Below are 25,186 nucleotides of genomic sequence, written 5' to 3'. Positions count from 1 at the left end.
GTTTCTGTGAGATCCCCTCTCATCCTTCTAAACTCCAGTGAATACAGGCCCAGTCGATCCAGTCTCTCCTCATATGTCAGTCCGGTGAACCTTCGCTGCACTCCCTCAACAGCAAGAACGTCCTTCCTCAGATTAGGAGACCAAAACTGAACACAATATTCCAGGTGATGCCTCACCAAGGCCCTGTACAACTGCAGTAAGACCTCCCTGGTCCTATACTCAAATCCCCTAGCTATGAAGGCCAACGTACCATTTGCCATCTTCACCGCCTGCTGTACCTGCATGCCAGCTTTCAATGACTGATGTATCATGACACCCAGGTCTCGTTGTACCTCCCCTTTTCCTAATCTGCCGCCATTCAGATAATATTCTCCCTTCGTCTTTTTGCCACCAAAGTGGATAACCTCACATTTATCAACATTATACTGCATCTGCCATGCATTTGCCCATCACTTAACCTGTCCAAGTCACCCTGCAGCCTCTTAGCGTCCTCCTCACAGCTCACACAGCCACCCAGCTTAGTGTCATCTGCACACAAGGAGATATTAGGACAGGTGACCAAAAGCTTGGTCAAAGAGGTAGGTTTTAAGCCTGTGTGGTGGCTGATGTGCAAGGGTCATAGAAACATAGAAACATAGAAAATAGGTGCAGGAGAAGGCCATTCGGCCCTTCGAGCCTGCACCGCCATTCAATGAGTTCATGGCTGAACATGAAACTTCAGTACCCCATTCCTGCTTTCTCGCCATACCCCTTGATCCCCCGAGTAGTAAGGACCACATCTAACTCCTTTTTGAATATATTTAGTGAATTGGCCTCAATAACTTTCTGTGGTAGAGAATTCCACAGGTTCACCACTCTCTGGGTAAAGAAGTTTCTCCTCATCTCGTTCCTAAATGGCTTACCCCTTATCCTTAGACTGTGACCCCGGTTCTGGATTTCCCCAACATTGGAAACATTCTTCCTGCACCTAACCTGTCTAAATCCATCAGAATTTTAAACGTTTCTATGAGATCCCCTCTCATTCTTCTGAACTCCAGTGAATACAAGCCCAGTTGATCCAGTCTTTCTTGATATGTCAGTCCCGCCATCCCGGAAATCAGTCTGGTGAACCTTCGCTGCACTCCCTCAATAGCAAGAATGTCCTTCCTCAAGTTAGGAGACCAAAACTGTACACAATACTCCAGGTGTGGCCTCACCAAGGCCCTGTACAACTGTAGTAACACCTCCCTGCCCCTGTACACAAATCCCCTCGCTGTGAAGGCCAACATGCAATTTGCTTTCTGAACCGCCTGCTGTACCTGCATGCCAACCTTCAATGACTGATGTACCATGACACACAGGTCTCGTTGCACCTCCCCTTTTCCTAATCTGTCACCATTCAGATAATAGTCTGTCTCTCTGTTTTTATCACCAAAGTGGATAACCTCACATTTATCCACATTACACTTCATCTGCCATGCATTTGCCCACTCACCTAACCTGTCCAAGTCACTCTACAGCCTCATAGCATTCTCCTCGCAGCTCACACTGCCACCCAACTTAGTGTCATCCGCAAATTTGGAGATACTACATTTAATCCCCTCATCTAAATCATTAATGTACAATGTAAACAGCTGGGGCCCCAGCACAGAACCTTGCGGTACCCCATTAGTCACTGCCTGCCATTCTGAAAAGTACCCATTTACTCCTACTCTTTGCTTCCTGTCTGACAACCAGTTCTCAATCCACGTCAGCACACTACCCCCAATCCCATGTGCTTTAACTTTGCACATTAATCTCTTGTGTGGGACCTTGTCGAAAACCTTCTGAAAGTCCAAATACACCACATCAACTGGTTCTCCCTTGTCCACTCTACTGGAAACATCCTCAAAAAATTCCAGAAGATTTGTCAAGCATGATTTCCCTTTTGCAAATCCATGTTGACTTGGACCTATCATGTCACCTCTTTCCAAATGCGCTGCTATGGCATCCTTAATAATTGATTCCATCATTTTACCCACTACCGATGTTAGGCTGACCGGTCTATAATTCCCTGTTTTCTCTCCCTCCTTTTTTAAAAAGTGGGGTTACATTGGCTACCCTCCACTCCATAGGAACTGATCCAAAGTCTATGGAATGTTGGAAAATGACTGTCAATGCATCCGCTATTTCGAAGGCCACCTCCTTAAGTACTCTGGGATGCAGTCCATCAGGCCCTGGGGATTTATCGGCCTTCAATCCCATCAATATCCCCATCACAATTTCCCAACTAATAAGGATTTCCCTCAGTTCCTCCTCCTTACTAGACCCTCTGACCCCTTTTATATCCTGAAGGTTATTTGTGTCCTCCTTAGTGAATACCGAACCAAAGTACTTGTTCAATTGGTCTGCCATTTCTTTGTTCCCAGTTGTGACTTCCCCTGATTCTGACTGCAGGGGACCTACCTTTGTCTTTACTAACCTTTTTCTCTTTACATATCGATAGAAACTTTTGCAGTTCGTCTTAATGTTCCCTGCAAGCTTCCTCTCGTATTCTATTTTCCCTACCCTAATCAAACCCTTTGTCCTCCTCTGCTGAGTTCTAAATTTCTCCCAGTCCCCGGGTTCGCTGCTATTTCTGGCTAATTTGTATGCCACTTCCTTGGCTTTAATACTATCCCTGATTTCCCTTGATAGCCACGGTTGAGCCACCTTCCCTTTTTTATTTTTACACCAGACAGGAATGTACAATTGTTGTAGTTCATCCATGCGGTCTCTAAATGTCTGCCATTGCCCATCCACTGTCAACCCCTTAAGTATCATTCGCCAATCTATCTTAGCCAATTCATGCCTCATACCTTCAAAGTTACCCTTCTTTAAGTTCTGGACCATGGTCTCTGAATTAACTGTTTCATTCTCCATCCTAATGTAGAATTCCACCATATTATGGTCACTCTTCCCCAAGGGGCCTCGCACAACGAGATTGCTAATTAATCCTCTCTCATAACACAACACTCAGTCTAAGATGGCCTCCCCGCTAGTTGATTCCTCGACATATTGATCTAGAAAACTATCCCTTATGCACTCCAGGAAATCCTCCTCCACTGTATTGTTTCCAGTTTGGTTAGCCCAATCTATATGCATATTAAAGTCACCCATGATAACTGCTGCACCTTTATTGCATACACCCCTAATTTCCTGTTTGATGCACTCCCCAACATCACTACTACTGTTTGGAAGTCTGTACACAACTTCCACCAGCATTTTCTGCCCCTTGGTATTCCGTAGTTCCACCCATACCGATTCCACATCATCCAAGCTAATGTCTTTCCTTACAATTGCATGAATTTACTCTTTAACCAGCAACGCCACCCCGCCTCCTTTTCCTTTCTGTCTATCCTTCCTAAATGTTGAATACCCCTGGATGTTGAGTTCCCAGCCTTGGTCACCCTGGAGCCATGTCTCCGTGATGCCAACCACATCGTATCCGTTAGCTGCTATCTGCACAGTTAATTCGTCCACCTTATTCCGAATACTCCTCGCATTGAGGCACAGAGCCTTCAGGCTTGCCTTTTTAACGCACTTAGACCCTTTAGAATTTTGCTGAAAAGTGGCCCTTTTTGTTTTTTGCCTTGGGTTTCTCTGCCCTCCACTTTTATTCATCTCCTTTCTGTCTCAATTTTGTTTCCCTCTGTCTCCCTGCATTGGTTCCCATCCCCCTGCCATATTAGTTTAACTCCTCCCCAACAGCACTAGCAAACACTCCTCCTCGGACATTGGTTCCGGTCCTGCCTAGGTGCAGGCCGTCCGGTTTGTACTGGTCCCACCTTCCCCAGAACCGATTCCAATGTCCCTGGAATTTGAATCCCTCCCTGCTGCACACTGCTCAAGCCAAGTATTCATCTGAGCTATCCTGCGATTCCTACTCTGACTAGCACGTGGCACTGGTAGCAATCCCGAGATTACTACTTTTGAGGTCCTACTTTTTAATTTAGCTCCTAGCTCCCTAAATTCGTCTTGTAGGATCTCATCCCATTTTTTACCTATATCGTTGGTACCTATATGCACCACGACAACTGGCTGTTCACCCTCCCTTTTCAGAATGTCCTGCACCCGCTCCGAGACATCCTTGACCCTTGCACCAGGGAGGCAACATACCATCCTGGAGTCTCGGTTGCGGTCACAGAAACGCCGATCTATTCCCCTTACAATTGTATCCCCTATCACTATCGCTCTCCCATACTTTTTCCTGCCCTCCTGTGCAGCAGAGCCAGCCACGGTGCCATGAACTTGGCTGCTGCTGCTCCTCCCTGATGAATCATCCCCCTCAACATTACCCAAAGCAGTGTATCTGTTTTGCAGGGGGATGACCGTAGGGGTTCCTGCACTACCTTCCTTGCACTGCTCTTCCTGTTGGTCTTCCATTCCCTATCTGGCTGTGGACCCTTTACCTGCTGTAAGACCAACTCACTAAACGTGCTACTCACGTCATTGTCAGCATCGTGGATGCTCCAGAGTGAAACCATCTTCAGCTCCAATTCTGCAACGTCACCACAATTTTAAAAAAGTCCACGCACAGGCATCTTCCACCCCTTCAATTGGAGTTCAGGACTGGAACATCGGGTCCTTCATTGACACATCTATAAACTCATGTGGAAGCAAATCATCCTTGGTCGAGGGACCGCCTGTGATGAGAGGCAGAGAGGTTTTGGGTGAGAATTCCAGAGTTTGGGGCCTAAGCAGCTGAAGGCACGGCCGCCAATGGTGGAGCGATGAAAATTGGGGAATGGGTAAGAGACCCGAATTGGATGAGTGCAGAGATCTCAGAGAGTTGTAGAGCTGGAGGAGGTTACAGAGGTGGCGGCAGGGGGGAGGGCTTTGTACCTCGCGATAAAGATCCATTGCCTTGAAGAAACTCTTAGGCTGCACTTGCACCAGATACAGGGTTCCTCCTTCCCCTCCCCCGCCATCTCCCCATTCTGCCGGTGCCTTCTGCGGTGGAGCTTTTGCCGGATTCTGGAGTTTAAAGGACACAAGTCAGGGAGAGTATTGTTTGCACTTGATGGTCTGGAGCGACTGCTGACCTATACAGCAATAAACCACCATTCAAGTCTTTGCCTGCTTCAAGCAGATAACTGTAATCAGGTTAAGAAGCATTTCAGCTCTTCATGGGGGAAGCTTGACACAAAATCCACACCAGGCCACACTTCATGGTTCAAGCAACAATGGGGGAAGAAAAAGGAAAGGAAGGGATAATAAGGTTTTTCTTTTTCAAAGCGAAACGGTCAACAATTCACTCGAACGCTGAACGCGGAATCAGCAATATTTGTTTTCTGTGCCAGCACAGAGTCAGCGGGGAAAATTGGACAATTGCAGCTGGGATGACTCGTCATTGTAATCTCTGGCGAAGACGTGGTGTTTAGTTCCAATTTCTTTTTAAAAAATCGACAAAGGACTGTGCCGCTCATAATGGCTGCCCGCCTGGACGGGTTGCAATCCTTTTATAATTGGCGCGACACACAGACCTTGCAGCCTTCCTGTAGATTTACTACACTTGGTCTTCCTTTCTGGTTTGCTGAAAATTCTGATGCAGCTGTAGGGTTGTTCGGTCATTCATAACCTGCATCAATGCTGAATGAAACTCTGCCAGTTGGGTTTGCTTTCCTCTAACGTTCTCTTATTACAGAGATAGGATTACACCGGATATACGGCACAGAAACAGGCCAGTCGGCCCAACCAGTCCAATGCCAGCGTTTATGTTCCACTCGAGCCTCCTCCCGTCTTTCCTCATCTAATTCTAGCAGCATAACCCTCTATTCCCTTCTCCCTCATATGCTTGTCTAGTCTTCCCTTAAATGCATCGATACTATTTACCTCAGCCACTCCCTGTGGTAGCGAGTTCCATATTCTCACCACTCTCTGGGTGGGTAAAGAAGTTTCTTCCGAATTCCCAATTTGACTTCTTGGTTTTGTTGGATGACCTCCAGTTTTGACCTTCCCCACAAGTGGAAACACTCTCTCTGTGTCTATTACATTGGCGGGTAAATCTCCCGGGCGATTTTAATTGCCCCCCCAGGCCTGGTTTACGTCAGGCGGGCTGGTTTAAAACCGTCCCTTCAATCTTGCCGCGCAGAACTTTTTAATAAAATTGAATTTACCTTTTAGACTGAAAAACATGGAATGTTCAACAGCACGGTTGAAAGTTCGGCAGTTTGAATATTAGCGCATAAACATGTAGCCTGTTTGAGAAGAATTTGCATACATATAATCTTTCACGAGCTCAGCATTTCCCAAAGTGCTTTACAGCCAATGAGCTACTTCGAAGAGTGGTCGCTGTTGTAATGTGCCAGTTTCTCTCTCACTATTTGAACTGAGGCATTTATCTGCTTAAAAAAAAAAATAAATGTGTTAGCACCTCTTTTACAATAGCAGAGACAGGAATTTCATAGAATGCATTAAACCGTGGCTGTTAATATTACAGAGAAACATAGAAACATAGAAAATAGGTGCAGGAGTAGACCATTCGGCCCTTCGAGCCTGCACCACCATTCAATAAGATCATGGCTGATCATTCCTTCAGTACCCCTTTCCTGCTTTCTCTCCATTCCCCTTGATCCCCTTAGCCGTAAAGGCCACATCTAACTCCCTCTTGAATATATCCAATGAACTGGCATCAACAACTCTCTGCGGCAGGGAATTCCACAGGTTAACAACTCTCTGAGTGAAGAAGTTTCTCCTCATCTCAGTCCTAAATGGCCTACCTCTTATCCTAAGACTATGTCCCCTGGTTGTGGACTTCCCCACCATCGGGAACATTCTTCCCGCATCTAACCTGTCCAGTCCCGTCAGAATCTTATATGTTTCTATGAGATCCCCTCTTATCCTTCTAAACTCCAGTGAATAAAGGCCCAATTGATCCAGTCTCTCCTCATATGACAGCCCAGCCATCCCTGCACTCCCTCAATAGCAAGAACGTCCTTCCTCAGATTAGGAGACCAAAACTGAACACAATATTCCAGGTGAGGTCTCACTAAGACCCTGTACAACTGCAGTAAGACCTCCCTGGCCCTATACTCAAATCCCCTAGCTATGAAGGCCAACATATCATTTGCCTTCTTCACTGCCTGCTGTACCTGCATGCCAACTTTCAATGACTGATGAACCATGACACCCAGGTCTCGTTGCACCTCCCCTTTTCCTAATCTGCCACCATTCAGATAATATTCTGCCTTCGTGTTTTTGCCCCCAAAATGGATAACCTCACATTTATCCCTATTATACTACATCTGCCATGCATTTGCCCACTCACCTAACCTGTTCAAGTCACCCTGCAGCCTCCTAGCGTCCCCCTCACAGCTCACACCGCCACCCAGTTTAGTGTCATCTGCAAACTTGGAGATATTACACTCAATTCCTTCATCTAAATCGTTAATGTATATTGTAAAGAGTTGGAGTCCCAGCACTGAGCCCTGCGGCACTCCACTAGTCACTGCCTGCCATTCTGAAAAGGACCCGTTTATCCCGACTCTCTGCTTCCTGTCTGCCAACCAGTTCTTCATACACTTCAGTACATTACCCCCAATACCATGCACTTTGATTTTGCACACCAATCTCTTGTGCGGGACCTTGTCAAAAGCCTTTTGAAAGTCCAAATACACCACATCTACTGGTTCTCCCTTGTCCACTCTGCTCGTTACATCCTCAAAATATTCCTGAAGATTTGTCAAGCATGATTTCCCTTTCATAAATCCATGCTGACTTGGAGCGATCCTGTCACTGCTTTCCAAATGCGCTGTTATTTCATCTTTAATAATTGATTCCAACATTTTCCCCACTATTGATGTCAGGCTAACCAGTCTATAATTACCGGTTTTCTCTCTCCCTCCTTTTTTAAAAAGTGGTGTTACATTAGCTACCCTCCAGTCCATAGGAACTGATCCAGAGTCGATAGACTGTTGCAAAATGATCACCAATGCATCCACTATTTCTATGGCCACTTCCTTAAGTACTATGGGATGCAGACTATCAGGCCCCGGGGATTTATCGGCCTTCAATCCCATCAATTTCCCGAACACAATTTCCCGCCTAAGAAGGATATCCTTCAGTTCCTCCTTCTCACTAGACTCACTGTCCCCTAATACATTCGGAAGGTTATTTGTGTCTTCCTTCGTGAAGACAGAACCGAAGTATTTGTTTAACTGGTCCGCCATTTCTTTGTTCCCCATTATAAATTCACCTGACTCTGACTGCAAGGGATCTACATTTGTCTTCACTCATCTTTTTCTCTTCACATATTTATTGAAGCTTTTGCAATCAATTTTTATGTTCCCTGCAAGCTTCCTCTCGTACTGTATTTTCCCCCTCTTAATTAAACCCTTAGTCCTCCTCTGTTGAATTCTAAATTTCTCCAGTCCTCAGGTTTGTTATTTTTTCTAGCAAATTTATATGCCTCTTCCTTGGTTTTAACACTATCCTTAATTTCCCTTGTTAGCCACTGTTGAGCCACCTTCCCCATTTTATTTTTACTCCAAACAGGGATGTACAATTGCTGAAGTTCATCCATGTGATCTTTAAATGTTTGCCATTGCTTATCCACCATCAACCCTTTAAGTATCCTTTGCCAGTCTATTCTAGCCAATTCACGCCTTATACCGTCAAAGTTATCTTTCCTTAAGTTCAGGACCCTAGTTTCCGAATTAACTTTGTCACTCTCCATCTTAATAAAGAATTCTACCATATTATGGTCACTCTTCCCCAAGGGGCCTCGCACAACAGGATTGCTAATTAGTCCCTTCTCATTACACATCACCCAGTCTAGGATGGCTAGCTCTCTAGTTGGTTCCTCGATATATTGGTCTAGAAAACCATCTCTAATACACTCCAGGAAATCCTCCTCCACCACATTACTACCAGTTTGGTTAGCCCAATCAATATATAGATTAAAGTCACCCATGATAACTGCTAAAACTTTATTGCACACATCCCTTATTTCTTGTTTGATGCTGTCCCCAACCTCACTACTACTGTTTGGTGGTCTGTACACAACTCCGACTAGCGTTTTCTGCCCTTTGGTATTCCGCAGCTCCACACATACCGCTTCCACATCATCCAGGCTAATGTCCCTCCTTACTATTGTATTAATTTCCTCTTTAACCAGCAACGCCACCCCACCTCCTTTTCCTCTCTGCCTATCCTTCCTAAATGTTGAATACCCTTGGATGTTGAGTTCCCAGCCCTGGTCACCCTGGAGCCAAGTCTCCGTGATGCCAATTACATCATATCCGTTAACTGCTGTCTGCGCAGTTAATTCGTCCACCTTATTCCGAATACTCCTTGCATTGAGGCACAGAGCCTTCAGGCTTGTCTTTTTAACACACTTTGTCCCTTTAGAATTTTGCTGTAATGTGGCCCTTTTTGTTTTTTGCTTTGGGTTTCTCTGCCCTCCACTTTTACTATTCTCCTTTCTATCTTTTGCTTCTTCCTCCATTTTATTTCCCTCTGTCTCCCTGCATAGGTTCCCATCCCCCTGCCATGTTAGCTTAACTCCTCCCCAACAGCACTGGCAAACACTCCACCTAGGACATTAGTTCCAGTCCTGCCCAGGTGCAGACGCCCGGTTTGTACTGGTCCCAGCTCCCCCAGAACCGGTTCTAATATCCCAGGAATTTGAATCCCTCCCTTTTGCACCACTCGTCAAGCCACGTATTCATCTGGGCTATTCTACGATTCCTACTCTGACTAGCACGTGGCACTGGTAGCAATCCTGAGATTACTACTTTTGAGGTCCTACTTTTTAATTTAGCTCCTAGCTCCCTAAATTCGTCTCGTAGGACCTCATCCCGTTTTTTACCTATATCGTTGGTACCTATGTGCACCACGACAACTGGCTGTTCACCCTCCCTTTTCAGAATGTCCCGCACCCACTCCAAGACATCCTTGACCCTTGCACCAGGGAGTCTACATCTACATACCATCCTGGAGTCTCAGTTGCAGCCGCAGAAACACCGATCTCTTCCTCTTACAATCGAATCCCCTATCACTATAGCTCTCCCACTCTTTTTCCTGCACTCCTGTGCAGCAGAGCCACCCACGGTGCCATGAACTTGGCTGCTGCTGCCCTCCCCTGATGAGTCATCCCCCTCAACAGTACCCAAAGTGGTGTGTCAGTTTTGCAGGGGGATGACCGCAGGGGACTCCTGCACTACCTTCCTTGCACTGCTCTTCCTGTTGGTCACCCATTTACTATCTGGCTGTGTACCCTTTACCTGTGTTGAGACCAACTCGCTAAACGTGCTTTTCACATCATTCCCAGCGTTCGTGCATGCTCCAGAGTGAATCCACCCACAGCTCCAGTGCCACAATGCGGTCCGTCAGGAGCTGGAGGCGGATACACTTCCCGCACACATAGTCGTCAGGGACACCGGAAGCGTCCCTGACTTCCCAGATAGTACAGGAGGAGCATAACATTTGTCCGAGCTGTCCTGCATGACTTAACCCTTAGATAAACTTAATTTGGCAACAACAATGCGAAATGTTACTTACTGATATAGAAAAGAAAAAGAAAAACTACTCACCACTCACCAGCCAATCACTTACCCCCTTGACTGTAATGTCACCTTTCGATTTCTTTCTACTTCTTCTTTGCCTTTTCTCCCAGCTGGAGTTGCACCAGCTGGGTCTTTATAGGCCTCTCCACGCACCTCGAACTCCCGCCTCCCGACTGCCGCCGCCTCTCGCTGCCGCTGGGCCTTTATAGGCCTCTCCTCGACCGCGAACTCCCGCCTCCCGACTGCCACCGCCTCTCGCTGCCGCTGGGCCTTTATAGGCCTCTCCTCGACCGCAAACTCCCGCCTCCCGACTGCCACCGCCTCTCGCTGCCACTGGGTCTTTATAGGCCTCTCCTCGACCGCAAACTCCCACCTCCCGACTGCCGCCGCCTCTCGCTGCCACTGGGCCTTTATAGGCCTCTCCACGCACCTCGAACTCCCGCCTCCCGACTGCCGCCGCCTCTCGCTGCCACTGGGCCTTTATAGGCCTCTCCACGCACCTCGAACTCCCGCCTCCCGACTGCCGCCGCCTCTCGCTGCCACTGGGCCTTTATAGGCCTCTCCACGCACCTCGAACTCCCGCCTCCCGACTGCCACCGCCTCTCGCTGCCACTGGGCCTTTATAGGCCTCTCCTCGACCGCAAACTCCCATCTACCGACTGCCGCCGCCTCTCGCTGCCACTGGGCCTTTATAGGCCTCTCCACGCACCTCGAACTCCCGCCTCCCGACTGCCGCCGCCTCTCGCTGCCGCTGGGCCTTTATAGGCCTCTCCTCGACCGCGAACTCCCACCTCCCGACTGCCACCGCCTCTCGCTGCCACTGGGCCTTTATAGGCCTCTCCTCGACTGCAAACTCCAACCTACCGACTGCCGCCGCCTCTCGCTGCCACTGGGCCTTTATAGGCCTCTCCACGTACCTCGAACTCCCGCCTCCCAACTGCCTACTATTTGAACAGCCTACTTTCAAGGCCAGTATCCAAGACCAATAGTTATAACATGAGCATCACAAAGTCTAGTGGGAAATCTTCCAACTTTATCCTACACACTCATAGAATCATCAAATCATCCAGCACGGAAGGAAGCCATTTAGCCCATGATGCCTGTTCTGGCTCTTTGAAAGAGCGATCCAATAAGTTCCAACCCCCTACTCTTTCCCCATAACCTGCATTTTTTTTTCAAGTCTATATTCACCCCCTTCCATAATTCACTTAGACATTACACGTCGGCAGCTATGTAAACAAAGAAACACTCTAAGCCCTTCTCGGGGTGAAATTTGGGTGCAATCTCAGCCTGAGGGACCAGAAGTTGGGGTGGAACCTGGCTCTTCTAGTTTTATACCCCTTCAGAGATTCATCAATAAATTGGAAGATGGGGTAGGGTGCGGGGGAAGAGAGCGAAATGGATGCCTCTTTAACCTGCCGCGTGTCTGGAGATGTTCCCCAGGCTACACCAGGAAACCAAGTAAAGGCCCAGGACACTCTCACCTGTTGATGCCATTCTGGCCCACAAGCAGACACCATTGTGAAATAGAGAGGGACTAAAGAATGTCTGATTCTCAGCCTAACATTGAGGGAGGGGCAGCCACACTGGCGGCTGCAGAGTCCACAGATTGGACACAAGCCACTCTGATCTTCCAGCTGATCATTGGGTCGGGTGCCCATGAAAAAGAAAAAGGAAAGAAAGGATTGCATTTACATAGCGCCTTTCACAACCTCAGGACATCCTAAAACACTTTACAACTAATTGAGTATTTTCGAAGTGCAGTCAGTGTTGTAATGCAGGCAAGCTGTCGATAACCTATCTTTCCTGGGATGTTTGGGAGTGGATGAGTTTGCCACAAGTCCTGCCAGCAGCTATGGTGCAGGTGAGAATACGCAGGGTGTAGGCTTGTTTGCTTTTATTTGCGATATGTGTGCGCACTAGGTCTGTGCAGCAGAGCTGGTCTCCAGTCGTCCTGGTTAATCCTTGCCACTGGACCAAGACCTAGCTCTGTCAAGCCCATGTGGTGGCTGGTGTGCAATGACCACCACATGTTAAAAAAAAATCCACGCACAGGCATCTTCCACCCTTCAACATGTAGTTCGGGATCTGGACTATTAGGTCCTTCATTGAAACAACTGTGAACTTTTTGACGTGGAAGTAAGTCATCCTCAATTCGAGGGACTGCCTATGATGATGATGATGTAGGAAACACGGCAGCCAATATGCGCACAGCAAGCTCCCACAGGCAGCAAGGTGATAATGACCAGATCATTTGTTTTTTAGTTGAGGGATAAATATTGGGCCATAGCAGTGCTGCTCGTGTGAGGAATGGGAAGAAGTTCCCTTGCCTCTAATCTCAATCTCAGGGACCCTGTGGTGCTCTAAGCCCTGTATAGTATAATGAGCTCCACAAAACATATCGACCACAGCAATAATTTATTACGATAGGAAACCCCTAAAGATCCCGCACCAAGCTCGTACATTTTTATTTTCAGGAATGTTTTTGTGCTAACGAAGAGAAGGGCTTTCAGTGCCTTGGGACGTTTTTCTCACGCAGTGTCAGCATCCCAGGCGAGGTAGGACGGTGACACACGGAGCAATGCCCCCTCCACTCAGTCCCAATGTGGAGCCTTATCTACAAATGGCAGAAAAGCAGCCCCTGCTCCTACCAATGTGACGTTATTTCTGTCCTTAAGGACTCGTTTAGGACGGTTGCCAATTTACAAGACTGGAATTACTCCAGTCAGTCCGTAAGTGTGACCCTGAGCTTCCGGCCGCCTGTCACTTTAATTCTCCACTCCATTCCCACTCTGACCGCTCTGTCCTCGGTCTCCTACACTGTTCCAATGAAGCTCAACGCAAGCTTGAGGAACACCATCTCATCTTTTGATACAGCCTTCTGGACTCAACATTGAATTCAACAATTTCAGAGCATAACCGCTGCCAATCTTTGGTACCCTTCCCCCCTCCCTGCTCCCCACCCCCCGCAGAGCCTGTTTCTTTCTTTTTTTCGCCATGTCTCTAAAGACAGTTGGTCATTATCCCAACATTCATACCCTTTCTTGACTAATGTTTTTCTAACTCTTGATTACCATTTGAATTTGGGCCATCATCCCTTTTGTCTCTCTAATCTCTCCTGTCTTCCACCCTATCACAGACCTTCCCTTTTGTTCTTTCTTCCCCTCCCCCTTTCAGTGCTTATTCAGAATCTGTTCTTTCCGAACACTCTCCAGTTCTGACGAAGGGTCATCGACCCGAAACGTTAACTCTGCTTCCTCTCCACAGATACTGCCTGACCCACTGAGATTTCCAGATTTATCTGTTTCACTCATATTGTCACTACACAGCCAGATACATCACTGGCCTCACTCCCAGAGTGGGTTGTCGTCCACCAGGAACCAAATTGCATATTCCCCAAACTCATTTCACTTCAGAGCTTTGCAGAGAAAGAGAGAAAGAGAAAAATGAGTTAGGCCTGGGGGAAGGTGGTAGGACTTGGACATGGGTCTCAGAGTTCAAAGGGCCGGTGTCCTAGCACACTGTTACTGGCTGGTCCTCCAGCACTGAAATTGTAAGGCACAATTGATTTGTGGCATTGTCAAACCAAAGTAATACACTCAGCTTGTTTGGTGACCCACAGTTGAGCTCATCACTACTTACGATGTGCTAGGCCGGTGTGATGCTCCATTAACGCTACGGAGAAGTGCTTTAAATACACTATAGAATGTGATGCATAAAGTTAAGTGATAAAGCGCTCGAGTGTATAATTGTGTTTATTTTTCACTCAAGTGAATTATCACTTGTCTGGGCACTGGAAGTAACATTCACTCCCATAGTATTCCTTTCAGTGATGAGCCACTTTTACGCTAATAACTACAGCTTTGAGTAAACAAATTGATATTAATGCAAAGATATTTTGAGGCTAATACTGATACAGTTTGAAGCCAGTGAGAATTAAATGGGTCTCGTAGCTGTTAGCTAAGCATTAGACTGGATTTCCAGCCCTCTGAACTAGCCCACTCTCCAGTCCATGCTGGAATATGTCGCTGTCACAAAAATATTGGCCCAGAATTTGCGGATGTCGCCGACTGCAAAAATTTCCACAAAAGCCTCTGTTATTCCCGGAGTTTCGGAGACTACTGGTCCTGGGCCTCCATGTGAAGGCCTGCGTAGAGGCCCATGTATCCCAGGAGCGCAAGGGTTTTGTACGCATCACTGGGATCATGTGGGCCGGCCCAACCTATCAGAGTAGGGGATTCCCATTCATACTTATGGTGATTCCACAATCACTATAATATGAATGGGATTATCCCCAAAACACACAAGCACTTAAGATAAATTTAAATAAAACATCACATATTTAAAATGAATCAAAATGGAATTTAATTAATTATTTAAAACAAAAATTAAATATTTTGAAAAAGAAATCTACATAATTTAAAGGGTCTAAAAATGAATTTACCTTATGTAATAGGAGTTTAAGTGTTTAAATTATTAAAAGTCATAAGCATTTGAAGGGCATTCGCTGGGCGGGAGTTTGGCAAATAGCCCAACTCTCCGCCCGTGGATGTCCTTTACTTTCGGATGCGTGCGATCTGTCAAAAGGATTCTTGACAGATCACAAGTTCTGGGTTTAGGCGCATGCACTCCACAGGCCTAAACAAGGAAATCAGTCAGTCACAGGCAGTCCCTCGAAATCGAGGAAGACTTGCTTCCATTCTGAAAGTGAGTATTCAGGTGACTGAAGAGTCTAATATGGGAATTTCAGTTTCTGTCACAGGTGGGACAGATAGTCATTGAGGGAAGGGGTGGGTGGGACTGGTTTGCCGCACGTTCTTTCCGCTGCCTGCGCTTGGTTTCTGCATGCTCTCGGCGACGAGACTTGAGGTGCTCAGCGCCCTCCCGGATGCACTTCCTCCACATATGGCAGTCTTTGGCCAGGGACTCCCAGGTGTCGGTGGGGATGTTGCATTTTATCAAGGAGGCTTAGAGGGTGTCCTTGAAACATTTCCTCTGCCCACCTTGGGCTCACAAAAATAGCGCGGCCTCGTACCCACCTGTAGGGGCCGCGAATTCAGGGCCATTATTGCTCCATGAATTTTGTTCTCCTCTTCCTCTTAAGTTCAAAATATGTCATCTACAGACTCTTCCTCTTCCCTGCATCCTCACTGTACTGAAATCGCATGGGTTCCTACACTAACTCATTCATTCAATTAGCTGTCAGCGTGTTTCAGTGGGTAGCGCTCTCGCCTCTGAGCCAGGAGGTCGTGGGTTCAAGTGTCACTCCAGTAAAACCAGAGCACAAAAAAATCCAGGCTGACACTCCAGTGCAGCACTGAGGGAGGGCTGCGCTATCGGAGGTGCCGTCTTTCAGATGAGACATTAAACCGAGGGCTCCCTTCTGCCTTCTCAGGTGGATGTAAAAAATCCCATGGCACCATTGCAAAGAAGAGCAGGGGAGTTATCCCTGGTGTCCTGAACAATATGTATCACTCAACCAACATCACAAAAAACAGATGATGTGGTGATTATCACATTGCTGTTTGTGGGAGCTTGCTGTGCACAAATGGGCTGCCATGTTTCCTACATTACAACAGTGACTTTACTGCGAAAATACTTAATTAGCTATAAAGCACTTTGAGACATCCTGAGGTTGTGAAGGGCGCTATATAAATGCAAGTCTTTCTTTATTTCCGAGACCTCTCTGTGGCCTGGGCATCTCTTGTCATCTGATAGGAGATTTTCTCGAAGCTCCCAATCCCGTTTCCTGACCTGATTCTGCGGGAAGCCCATCAATCTTATTGAGTCGATTTTAATGCCCGGGCTTCATGATAGCAATGTCAGAGGAGGCTTCCTGCTCACCCCGCCCACCCGATGCATGCCTCAAGTTAAAAGTGGGCCTGGGGTAACTGCGTACCGGTAAAGTGGTTCAATGTACAGTGAAAGAAAGGAGGGAAGGAAGACTGTCGTACCGCATCATGTTATTCTAATGTCTCCATGCATTTTCCACAATTAATGGGAGTCCATTGACTGTTGTTATGTCGGCAACTGAGAAATTGCGATCGCAATAATTTAAAAGACCAATTTATGTCCAAAAATTATACTTTAAAAGCCTTTTAATCCCCAAAATGAGGAAAGTTGTGTGGTGTCTAACTGTGCAGGAGAAATGCACAGTGTGCAAGTGTTATGTATAGAGCTGTTTGCAGTCGAGTCGAACCACTGTGAAACTCTGTGTGGGAGCCATGTTCAAAGCTATAATTATAGTGATGCTGATGTTTATATCTAGCTTCTCTGTTGCAGCAGGAGGCATAAGCTGTGAGTGGAATGTCAGAGCAAAAGAGTAGCTTATCTTGTTATTTAATATTCAGGAGTTTACCTATCTTGTTAGACCATTGTACATTTTAGTTGCAAAGTAGGGCACATTGATGCATTGGCTATCTTGGCATGGCTGTGTGTGTGGAGGTGTTGTAGTAACTCATTTGGTTCTGGTCACTGGGGTTCAGTGGGTCTGGGAACTAAGCCTGACGTAAATCTGCGCCGGACTGAACCAGACGATGGGTGATGGAAAGAAAACAGTTGCTGCCAAGAAAGGCGCCAAGAAAACAATCAAGAAAACACCACCGAAGGGCGGCAGGAAGCGCAGAAAGTCGAGGAAGGAGAGTTACTCCATCTACATCTACATAGTGATGAAGCAGGTTCACCCCGACACCGGCATTTCCTCCAAGGCCATGGGCATCATGAACTCATTTGTGAATGATATTTTCGAGCTCATCACGGGTGAGGCATCCTGCCTGGTCTATTGCAACAAGTGCCGCACCATCAGCTCCCGGGAGATCCAGACCATCGTGCGCCTGCTGCTGCCCGGGGAGCTGGCCAAGCACACTGTGTCGGAAGGGACAAAGGCAGTGACCAAGTACACCAGCTCCCAATAAAACTGCATTGTCCTGATAAATAAAAACGAAGCCTGACGACGTGACTCATCCATTTACGGAGGAACATAGGAATTGCTGGACGATAAAAGACCAAGGTCCATCTAGATCGCCTTCAACCATCCTGGTAGTCACATGATACAGTGATAACAGAGCTGTAGACTAAGTATAGCAATTAATAACAAGAACAGAAACAAATTGCATTGATATATATTGGAGTACAATGTCCCAAGGCGCTTCACAGGAGCCTGATCAGACAAAAATTAACATTGAGCTAAAAGGAGATATTAAGTAATTTGGTCAAAGAAGTCGGATTTAAGGGGTGTCTCAAAGGAGGAAAGTGAGGCAGAGAGGCGGAGAGGTTTAGGGAGGAAGTTCCATAGCTTAGGCCGAGATAGTTGAAGGCACGGCCACCGATGGTGGAGTCGAGCAAGTTGTTGATGCGCAAGAGGCCAGAAGTGGAGGAATGCAGTGTCCTCAGAGGATTATAGGGTAGGAGGAGGTTACAGAGATAGGGCGGGGTGAGGCCATGCAGGGATTTGAGCACAAAGGGTGAGGCATTGGTGGACTGCAACCAAAGGCAGGTCAGCGAGCACAGGGGTGTTGGATTGATCAGGATTTAGTGCAAGTTAGGGTATAGGCAGCAGAGTTTTGGATGAGTTGAAGTTTATGGAGATAGACATGGTGAAATTCTGAGCCGAGACAGCTCTATCAATTAGTCTGTAACAGACCCAGACATGACATGAGGAAAACCCAGTGGTGGAGAGCCTTGGGATCTATAGGTCCAAAGTCACCTTTTATCCCCAAGAATTACCACATTTCATGTCTCAAATCCCCACAATAAAATGAATGAACAGTTTTAGAATGAAAATGCATCATAGTCATTTTTTTTCTCTTGTTTGTAATTTTAAGTATTTAATTCAGACCAGTGCAGGTTATAACTAAACCTGTGACCATTACCCTGTGAATTTGGAGCTATTTGCGTCTATTTTCCTGCCGCCTTGTTGCACTGATGCAAATTGCTAGTAAGAAGCTTTTGCAGCAAATCCCTGCTGATCGCTGTATAATGTGCTGTTTAAATAATATGTACAGATGGTTTTGGCTGTAATGCTGATAAGGAGGGACATTTCGGCCTCATCTAATTTCCAGGTCGGATTTCTGTAGTAATCCATGCGTGGAGTGTTCCGCGGGACAAATTCCCTCATTCTTCTATCCAGTTCTTTTAGTTCAGTTTATGTGCTGTGTGTTACATTTATTTCTTTCCAGATATCTGAGCAGGAAGGCTGGGGAAGGTTGAGCACCACATATTCATGAGGGCTTTGAGGAAGTAGGGAATCGGACTGTTTTCTTGAGGGAAATAAAAGCCAGGGCACAAGTGTTCTCTCCCCCAGCCCCACATACTTACAAAAAATCCTTTATCAACGCCAGGGCCACACAGATGGGACTCTGGTTTAATCTCTTAGGCACAATGTCAGATGCAGTATGCCACTGTATTAGGCAGAATCTCAAAGTAAAACAACAGAAAGGAAGACTTGCATTTCTATAGCACCTTTCACGACCTCAGGATGTCCCAAAGCGATTTACAGCCAATTAATCACTTGTGAAGTATGGTCACTGTTGTAATGTGGGAAACGTGGCAGCCAATCTGCGCACAGCAAGCTCCCCCAAACAGGAATGGGATAACAACCAGATAATCTGTTTTAGTAATGTTGGTTGAGGGATAAATGTTCTTCACGGCACCGGGGAGAACTCATCTGCTCTTCTTTGAAATAGTCCCCTGGGATCTTTGAAGTCCTTTCTGAAAGGGCAAACGGGGCCTCGGTTTAACGTCTCATCCGAGAGACGGCACCTCTAACAGTGCAGCACTGCCTCAGTACTGCACTGGAGTGTTAGCCGAGATTTTCTGCTCAAATCTCTGGAGCAGGACTTGAATTCACGACCTTCTGACTCAGAGGAGAGATGCGATCAGCTGAGAAAGTGTATTTGTGAGTGATCTCGCGAAGGGTGATCATTGTTCTTATGTTTGTAACCGATGCGACACTTGAGTTGAACAGCAAGGGCATCAAAACTGAATCCACACACATCGACTTTCCAGCAGGGATAGCTGAATAGCAATCCTGGCTGATTTTTACCACTCAGGTGTAGCATGAGTTACAAACACCCACTCATGTCCCACTGCGTAGCCAAGGACAACCAGAGGCCAGTTGTACAATTCCAGTTGCTGTTTCAGTATCCTAACTCGCACGAAGTCCTGCTCGCCCATCACCCCTGTGCTCGCTGACACAACATTGGCTCCCCGGTCCGGACATGCCTCAGTTTTTAAATTCTCATCCTTGTGTTCAAATCCCTCCATGGCCTCGTCCCTCCCTATCTTTGTAACCTCCTCCAGCCCCACAACCCTCAGAGATCTCTGCACTCCTCCAATTCTGGCCTCTTGCCCATCTCCATTTTTCATCGCTCCACCACTGGCGGCCATGCCTTAATCTGCCTAGACCCAATGCTTCTTAAAACCTGCCTCTTCGACCAAGCTTCTGGTCACCTGTCCTAATTGCGCCTTATGTGGCACGGTGTCATATTTGTTTTATAACGCTCCTATGAAGCGCTTTGGGACATTTCACTACGTTAAAAGCGTTATATAAATGCAAGTTATTGCAAAGGAATATTGGTTTCCCCTTGATAGATAATGATTGATTTGGCCACAGAGGGTTTCTATCACATCACCTTGCTACTGGTGTCAGTAATGAAAACTGTAATTGCGGGGGAATATCTTTGAGCAGGAAATTCTTTGCCAATATTGAATTGCCACATATGGGTAGAAGCAAAAACTTGAGTTTTGAAAAGCGCCGCCTACATGAATTAAATCTCTGGTACCAGCCAAATATAATCCAAACCCAAGTATGATGCTAAGCGACTGAGAATATTGGCTACCAATCGGAAGAGGGCCGTGTCAAAAGACACCTTTGGCTTTCAAGCAAAGCAAAATGTCTGCTCAGTGTGACAGGGGAGCAGGGAGCTAAGCAGACGCGGTAACCAAGTTGGACTACCATGACCTGTTGCCAAGGGTAATATATTTGGTGCTATCCAAGGCGATAATCGGTGGGGCAGGGGCTAAAAGCTCTTGTCCATAACATTTCACATATAAAAGTTCCTGGTGCATCATGGGCAGGAAAAGGGGGTCTTATGGCTCCCTGCTCCTTTTTTGGACAGGACATCTATTTCCAGAGACCTCGACCCAAACGTGCGCACACCGTTTTGTCAGTCTTCTGTCTGCCCCAATGCATGGGGCGGAGAATCCGGCGTAATTCAGGACTTTATTTTTTTTCCGGTCGGAGCGGAGTTGCGGGGCGGAAGTGCAGGCGGGTTGGAGCGGCCGTCACTCCAAGTTATTGGCGCTGTGCTGATGACGTCACAACGTCCCTCCCCTTCAGTTAAAGGGGAGGGCTGTTGCGAACTCTGCAAAGTTTTTAGTTGGATCCGTCGGACCACCAGGGAGCGTTGCGGCCGGGCTGGCAGCCTGGTACCCAAGAGGAAGTTGCCAGGTTGCCTTTTGGTGGCCCGGCTGAACCCGTGGGCATAATTGTCGGCCCGACCTGGCAGTCGGCCGACAATAAAAAAATAAGATGGAGTTGCCGGCAGCGCGACCTGCCCTTTAAGGGCGGATGCTCCGCCCAGCCACAGGCAGCTCCCCGCTGGGGAAAACTGTCGGGGGCACCGACCAGCGTCGCCGATGCTCCTGTGGGGCAATTCCGCATGGGGCAATTCCGCATGGGGCAATTTCCCATGGGGGTTGGAAAGCGGGTCACCACCGGTCGGTAAGGGGCCAGCGCGTGCCCGATGTGGCAGGAAAACGGGCGGTGGGGTAACCCGTTCCTGCCGTTTCGGACGGGTCGGCCTATCCGTCCGCCCCCGGTCGGTTAAGGCCTCTCCGCTCCACTCCCGCTTCTGAGAGACGGTAATGGAGCTTATAGAGGGTGGCATTTTCGGCCCCCAAATGTGTGGACATGGGAAGCTCCAAATTGCCACAGGCGCAAGCAATTAAATGAGACAGAGTGTTAGGTGTTGCTCAGCTGTGTATTGAGATTGGAAGGATTTTGAAGAGACAGCCAGCAAGTTTGGAACATACACGCCAACCTAGAAAAGTTGTAAACACTGACCAATAGCTTCAGAAAATGTGGCAGCTCTCCAAATAGCTGACAGCTCAAAGCCAGCTCTAAGACATGTGAAGACGAGAAGTTAGACAGAGAGTGCAGTGAGACATGAGTGGGCGTACCCAACATCCGATCACTGTTATTGCAGTAGACAAAAGCTCAGTTAGTGTTGGTGCTGATTTTAAAATTACTGAAGGGGGATGTGAGTGCTGAAGGCAGGAGATTTAATTTCTAAACAAGACATGCCACTTTCAGAACATTTAGATTTTTGTCATATGATTTGGGGCATCTCTTGCATCGGTCCCGATACCGCCTGGAAAAGGTTTGCGCTTCAGGCAACAGAATTGGGCAGCAGCGCTCTGAGTGTGGGGCGTAGCGCTAATGGAGGCGTTGTACATCTCTCTTAGGGCGTTAAGCTGGATGAGCAAGTGAAAATCCTGAGCGAAACAGCCGGCTTCGAAGCGCTCTAAGAGAGGCCTAGGGGGAAAAAAAAAACATCAAAAACATTCCCCAAAAATACCTCACGCCATCACTACATAAATCACAAAAATAACAACAATCACACTTACCTGAGGTGGACATTACCTACCTCACTGCAGTCAGTATAAGTCGGACCCGCCCACTTTCACAGGTGGTCCCAGCATGGTGCTCTATGGAGCGCTACGGGTCAAGTGGGAGGCAAAAATCGATCCGGTATTGCAACCAGGGGCCTTGCACACCGGCTCACCTGTTCCGGGCGGTAATGCTCCGCGCCTCGCCGAAACCGACACCGAAAACCCTGGTGGGGCGCTGGGAGCTGGCCGCCCGCCTGGAAGAGCTCATTGCCACGTATCCGGGGCGAAAACAGAGGCGGACAGGACCGGAAAATCCAGCCTTTAGAAACTGCCCTAATGATTCTAGTGCTGTCCTCAAACCTATCTGCATATGACATTCAAATGATCTGTGTGGCTTACACTGACAATCTCCTATCCGAGTGAAAATGGCTATTCTTTTTTTTGTAAAACACTGACAAACAGAGACATGAGTTGAATTGCTGCTGACAGCCTAAACAGCTCATGGTTGGGTGACACACGGACAATAGCTTTTGGGATATTAGGTAGGCATGTGTTACAAATTCCTTGGCGTCGCAGTGTTGGACCATGGCGGTGGAGGTGATTTCTCAGCTGACTGAAGCGGGGGTGACCATGAATAATTGAAGTTGTGCTCCAGGTTTTCTTTTTCTTCTATCATTTGCTATCGGAAAAAAAACTTTTCTCTGTAGGCTCTCAGTCACTTCCTGTCAGGGCCGAGAAGCCCAGTTCCCCAGTCTCTGCCTCGTAGCTCATCCCCTGACGCTGTGGGTCGGTCTCATGGCTGTGCTCAACACTGCCTTCAGGGCTTGTACGTCTCCCTTGTGACCTGTCTTGGTGATCAGAACTCAAGATGTGGTCAGTGCAGTTTTACTATGACTTACTTTGACGTGTGTTTTGCTATTTCTGTTATATTGTTAAGCATTCCATTTGCCTTGTTGATGCTGTTCCACAGTAATTGAATATGTTGAGAACCAAGTCTAGTTATCCCCTGAGGCAGCTTTGACATCTCTTTAGCTACTTATACACAATTCATGGATTCCAATTTTATCCATTCACTATTCATGTTCACTTCCTATATGTTCTACTTTACACTTGTCTGTCTTACAGCTCAAGTTGTTAGGAGCTGTTGTCACAATTATTCGCCTCATTACTTTCAGTTACATGAAGAGACTGGAGAAGCTGGGATTGTTCTCCTTGGTGCAGAGAAGGTTAAGGGGAGATTCAATAGAGGTCTTCAAAATTATTTGATCGAGTAAATAGGGAGTAATTGTTCCCAATGGCAGAAGGGTCGGTAGCCAAAGGACGTAGATTTAAGGTAATTGACAAAAAAAACAGCCTTGGTCCAAACATGGACAAGAGAGCTAAATTCCAGAGGTGAGGTGAAAGTGACTGCCCTCGGGTGTGGCATCAAGGAGCCCTCGTAAAATTGAAGTCAATGGGAATCGGGGAAAACTCTCCACTGGCTGGAGTCGTACCTAGCACAAATGAAGATGGTTGTGGTTATTGGGGGTCAATCATCTCAGCCCCAGGAGGATATCCTCAGGGGAGTGTCCTAGGCCCAACCATCTTCAGCTGCTTCATCATTGCCCTACCTCCATCATAAGGTCACTGATGATGGCATAGCAGCAGAATTTCCGACATCCCAGGTCTGTACGAAATCTCTACAGACCAGGGAAGGCATCGGAAAAGCCAGTTTTCAACGCGCAATGTGCATGTGCGGAAAACCGGCTTTTCCGATCTGTCAAGCTGGAGCTTGACAGATCGTAGCCAGATCGGGAGCGAGGACATTTGCATGGGCAAGATTGGGTGGCGGTGTGAGCTGTGAGGAGGATGCTAAGAGACTGCAGGGTGACTTGGACAGGTTAGGTGAGTGGGCAAATGCATGGCAGATGCAGTATAATGTGGATAAATGTGAGGTTATCTACTTTGATGGCAAAAACAGGAAGACAAAATATTATCTGACTGGCAACAGATTAGGAAAAGGGGAGGTGCAACGAGACCTGGGTGTCATGGTACATCAGTCATTGAAGTTTGGCATGCAGGTACAGCAGGTGGTGAAGAAAGCAAATGGCATGTTGGCCTTCATAGCTAGATGATTTGAGTATAGGAGCAGGGAGGTCTTACTGCAGTTGTACAGAGCCTTAGTGAGGCCATACCTGGAATATTGTGTTTAGTTTTGGTCCCCTAATCTGAGGAAGGACGTTCTTGTTATTGAGGGAGTACAGCGAAGGTTCACCAAATTGATTCCTGGGATGGCAGGACTGACATATGAGGAGAGACTGGATCAACTGAGCTTGTATCCACTGGAGTTTAGAAGAATGAGAGGGTATCTCATAGAAACATATGAAATTCTGACAGGATTGGACAGGTTAGAGGCAGGAAGAATGTTCCCGTTGCTGGGGAGTTCCAGAACCAGGGGTCACAGTCTAAAAATAAGGGGTAAGCCATTTACGACCGAGATGAGGAGAAACTTCTTTACTCAGAGAGTGGTTAACCTGTGGAATTCTCTACCCCAGAATGTTGTTGAGGCCAGTTCGTTAGATATATTCAAAAGGGAGTTAGATATGGCCCTTACAGCCAAAGGGATCAAGGGGTATGGGGAGAAAGCAGGAAAGGGGTACTGAGGTTGAATGATCAGCCATGATCTTATTGAACGGTGGTGCAGGCTCGAAGGGCTGAATGGCCTACTGCTGCACCTATTTTCTATGTTTCTATGTTTCTATTGTGGGATTTACCCATATCTTGCCCAGCAAGTGTCCTCAAAAATCTTGCGCCTGAAAATGCAGGCGCATAGCCTACTGTTACAGGCGCAAGTGTTTTAAAAAACACAAAAAGAATTGTAAAATAAAATTCTAAACATATAGTTTATTGTTTAAAACCCTCCCCACTACGGTATGTTTATTTTTAACCATAATTAAAAAAACTTTTTTTTTAAATCAGGAAACTATTTTATTTTTATAATACATAATAACTTTAATTTCAATTAATTTTAAATATGTGTGGTCTGTTTTTTATTTTTTTTATTATTTTGTGTGATTGCTTTTGTTCCC

At 46.9% G+C, this 25,186-nt stretch overlaps 2 protein-coding genes across 2 annotated transcripts in view; both read left to right on the top strand.

Moving 5' to 3' along the window:
• Positions 1-25,186, top strand: part of LOC139276218 (cell adhesion molecule DSCAM) — a 699,015-nt gene that overhangs the window by 134,505 nt on the left and 539,324 nt on the right. The window lies entirely within an intron of this gene.
• LOC139275826 (histone H2B 1.2-like) lies at positions 17,042-17,419 on the top strand. The gene has a single exon (XM_070893035.1). The coding sequence runs from the start codon at positions 17,042-17,044 to the stop codon at positions 17,417-17,419; it is 378 nt and encodes a 125-aa protein (XP_070749136.1).

The sequence above is a fragment of the Pristiophorus japonicus genome, chromosome 11 (genome assembly GCF_044704955.1).
Source record: "Pristiophorus japonicus isolate sPriJap1 chromosome 11, sPriJap1.hap1, whole genome shotgun sequence".
Lineage (NCBI taxonomy): Eukaryota > Metazoa > Chordata > Chondrichthyes > Pristiophoridae > Pristiophorus > Pristiophorus japonicus.
This window is presented reverse-complemented; position numbering and strand designations above follow the sequence as displayed.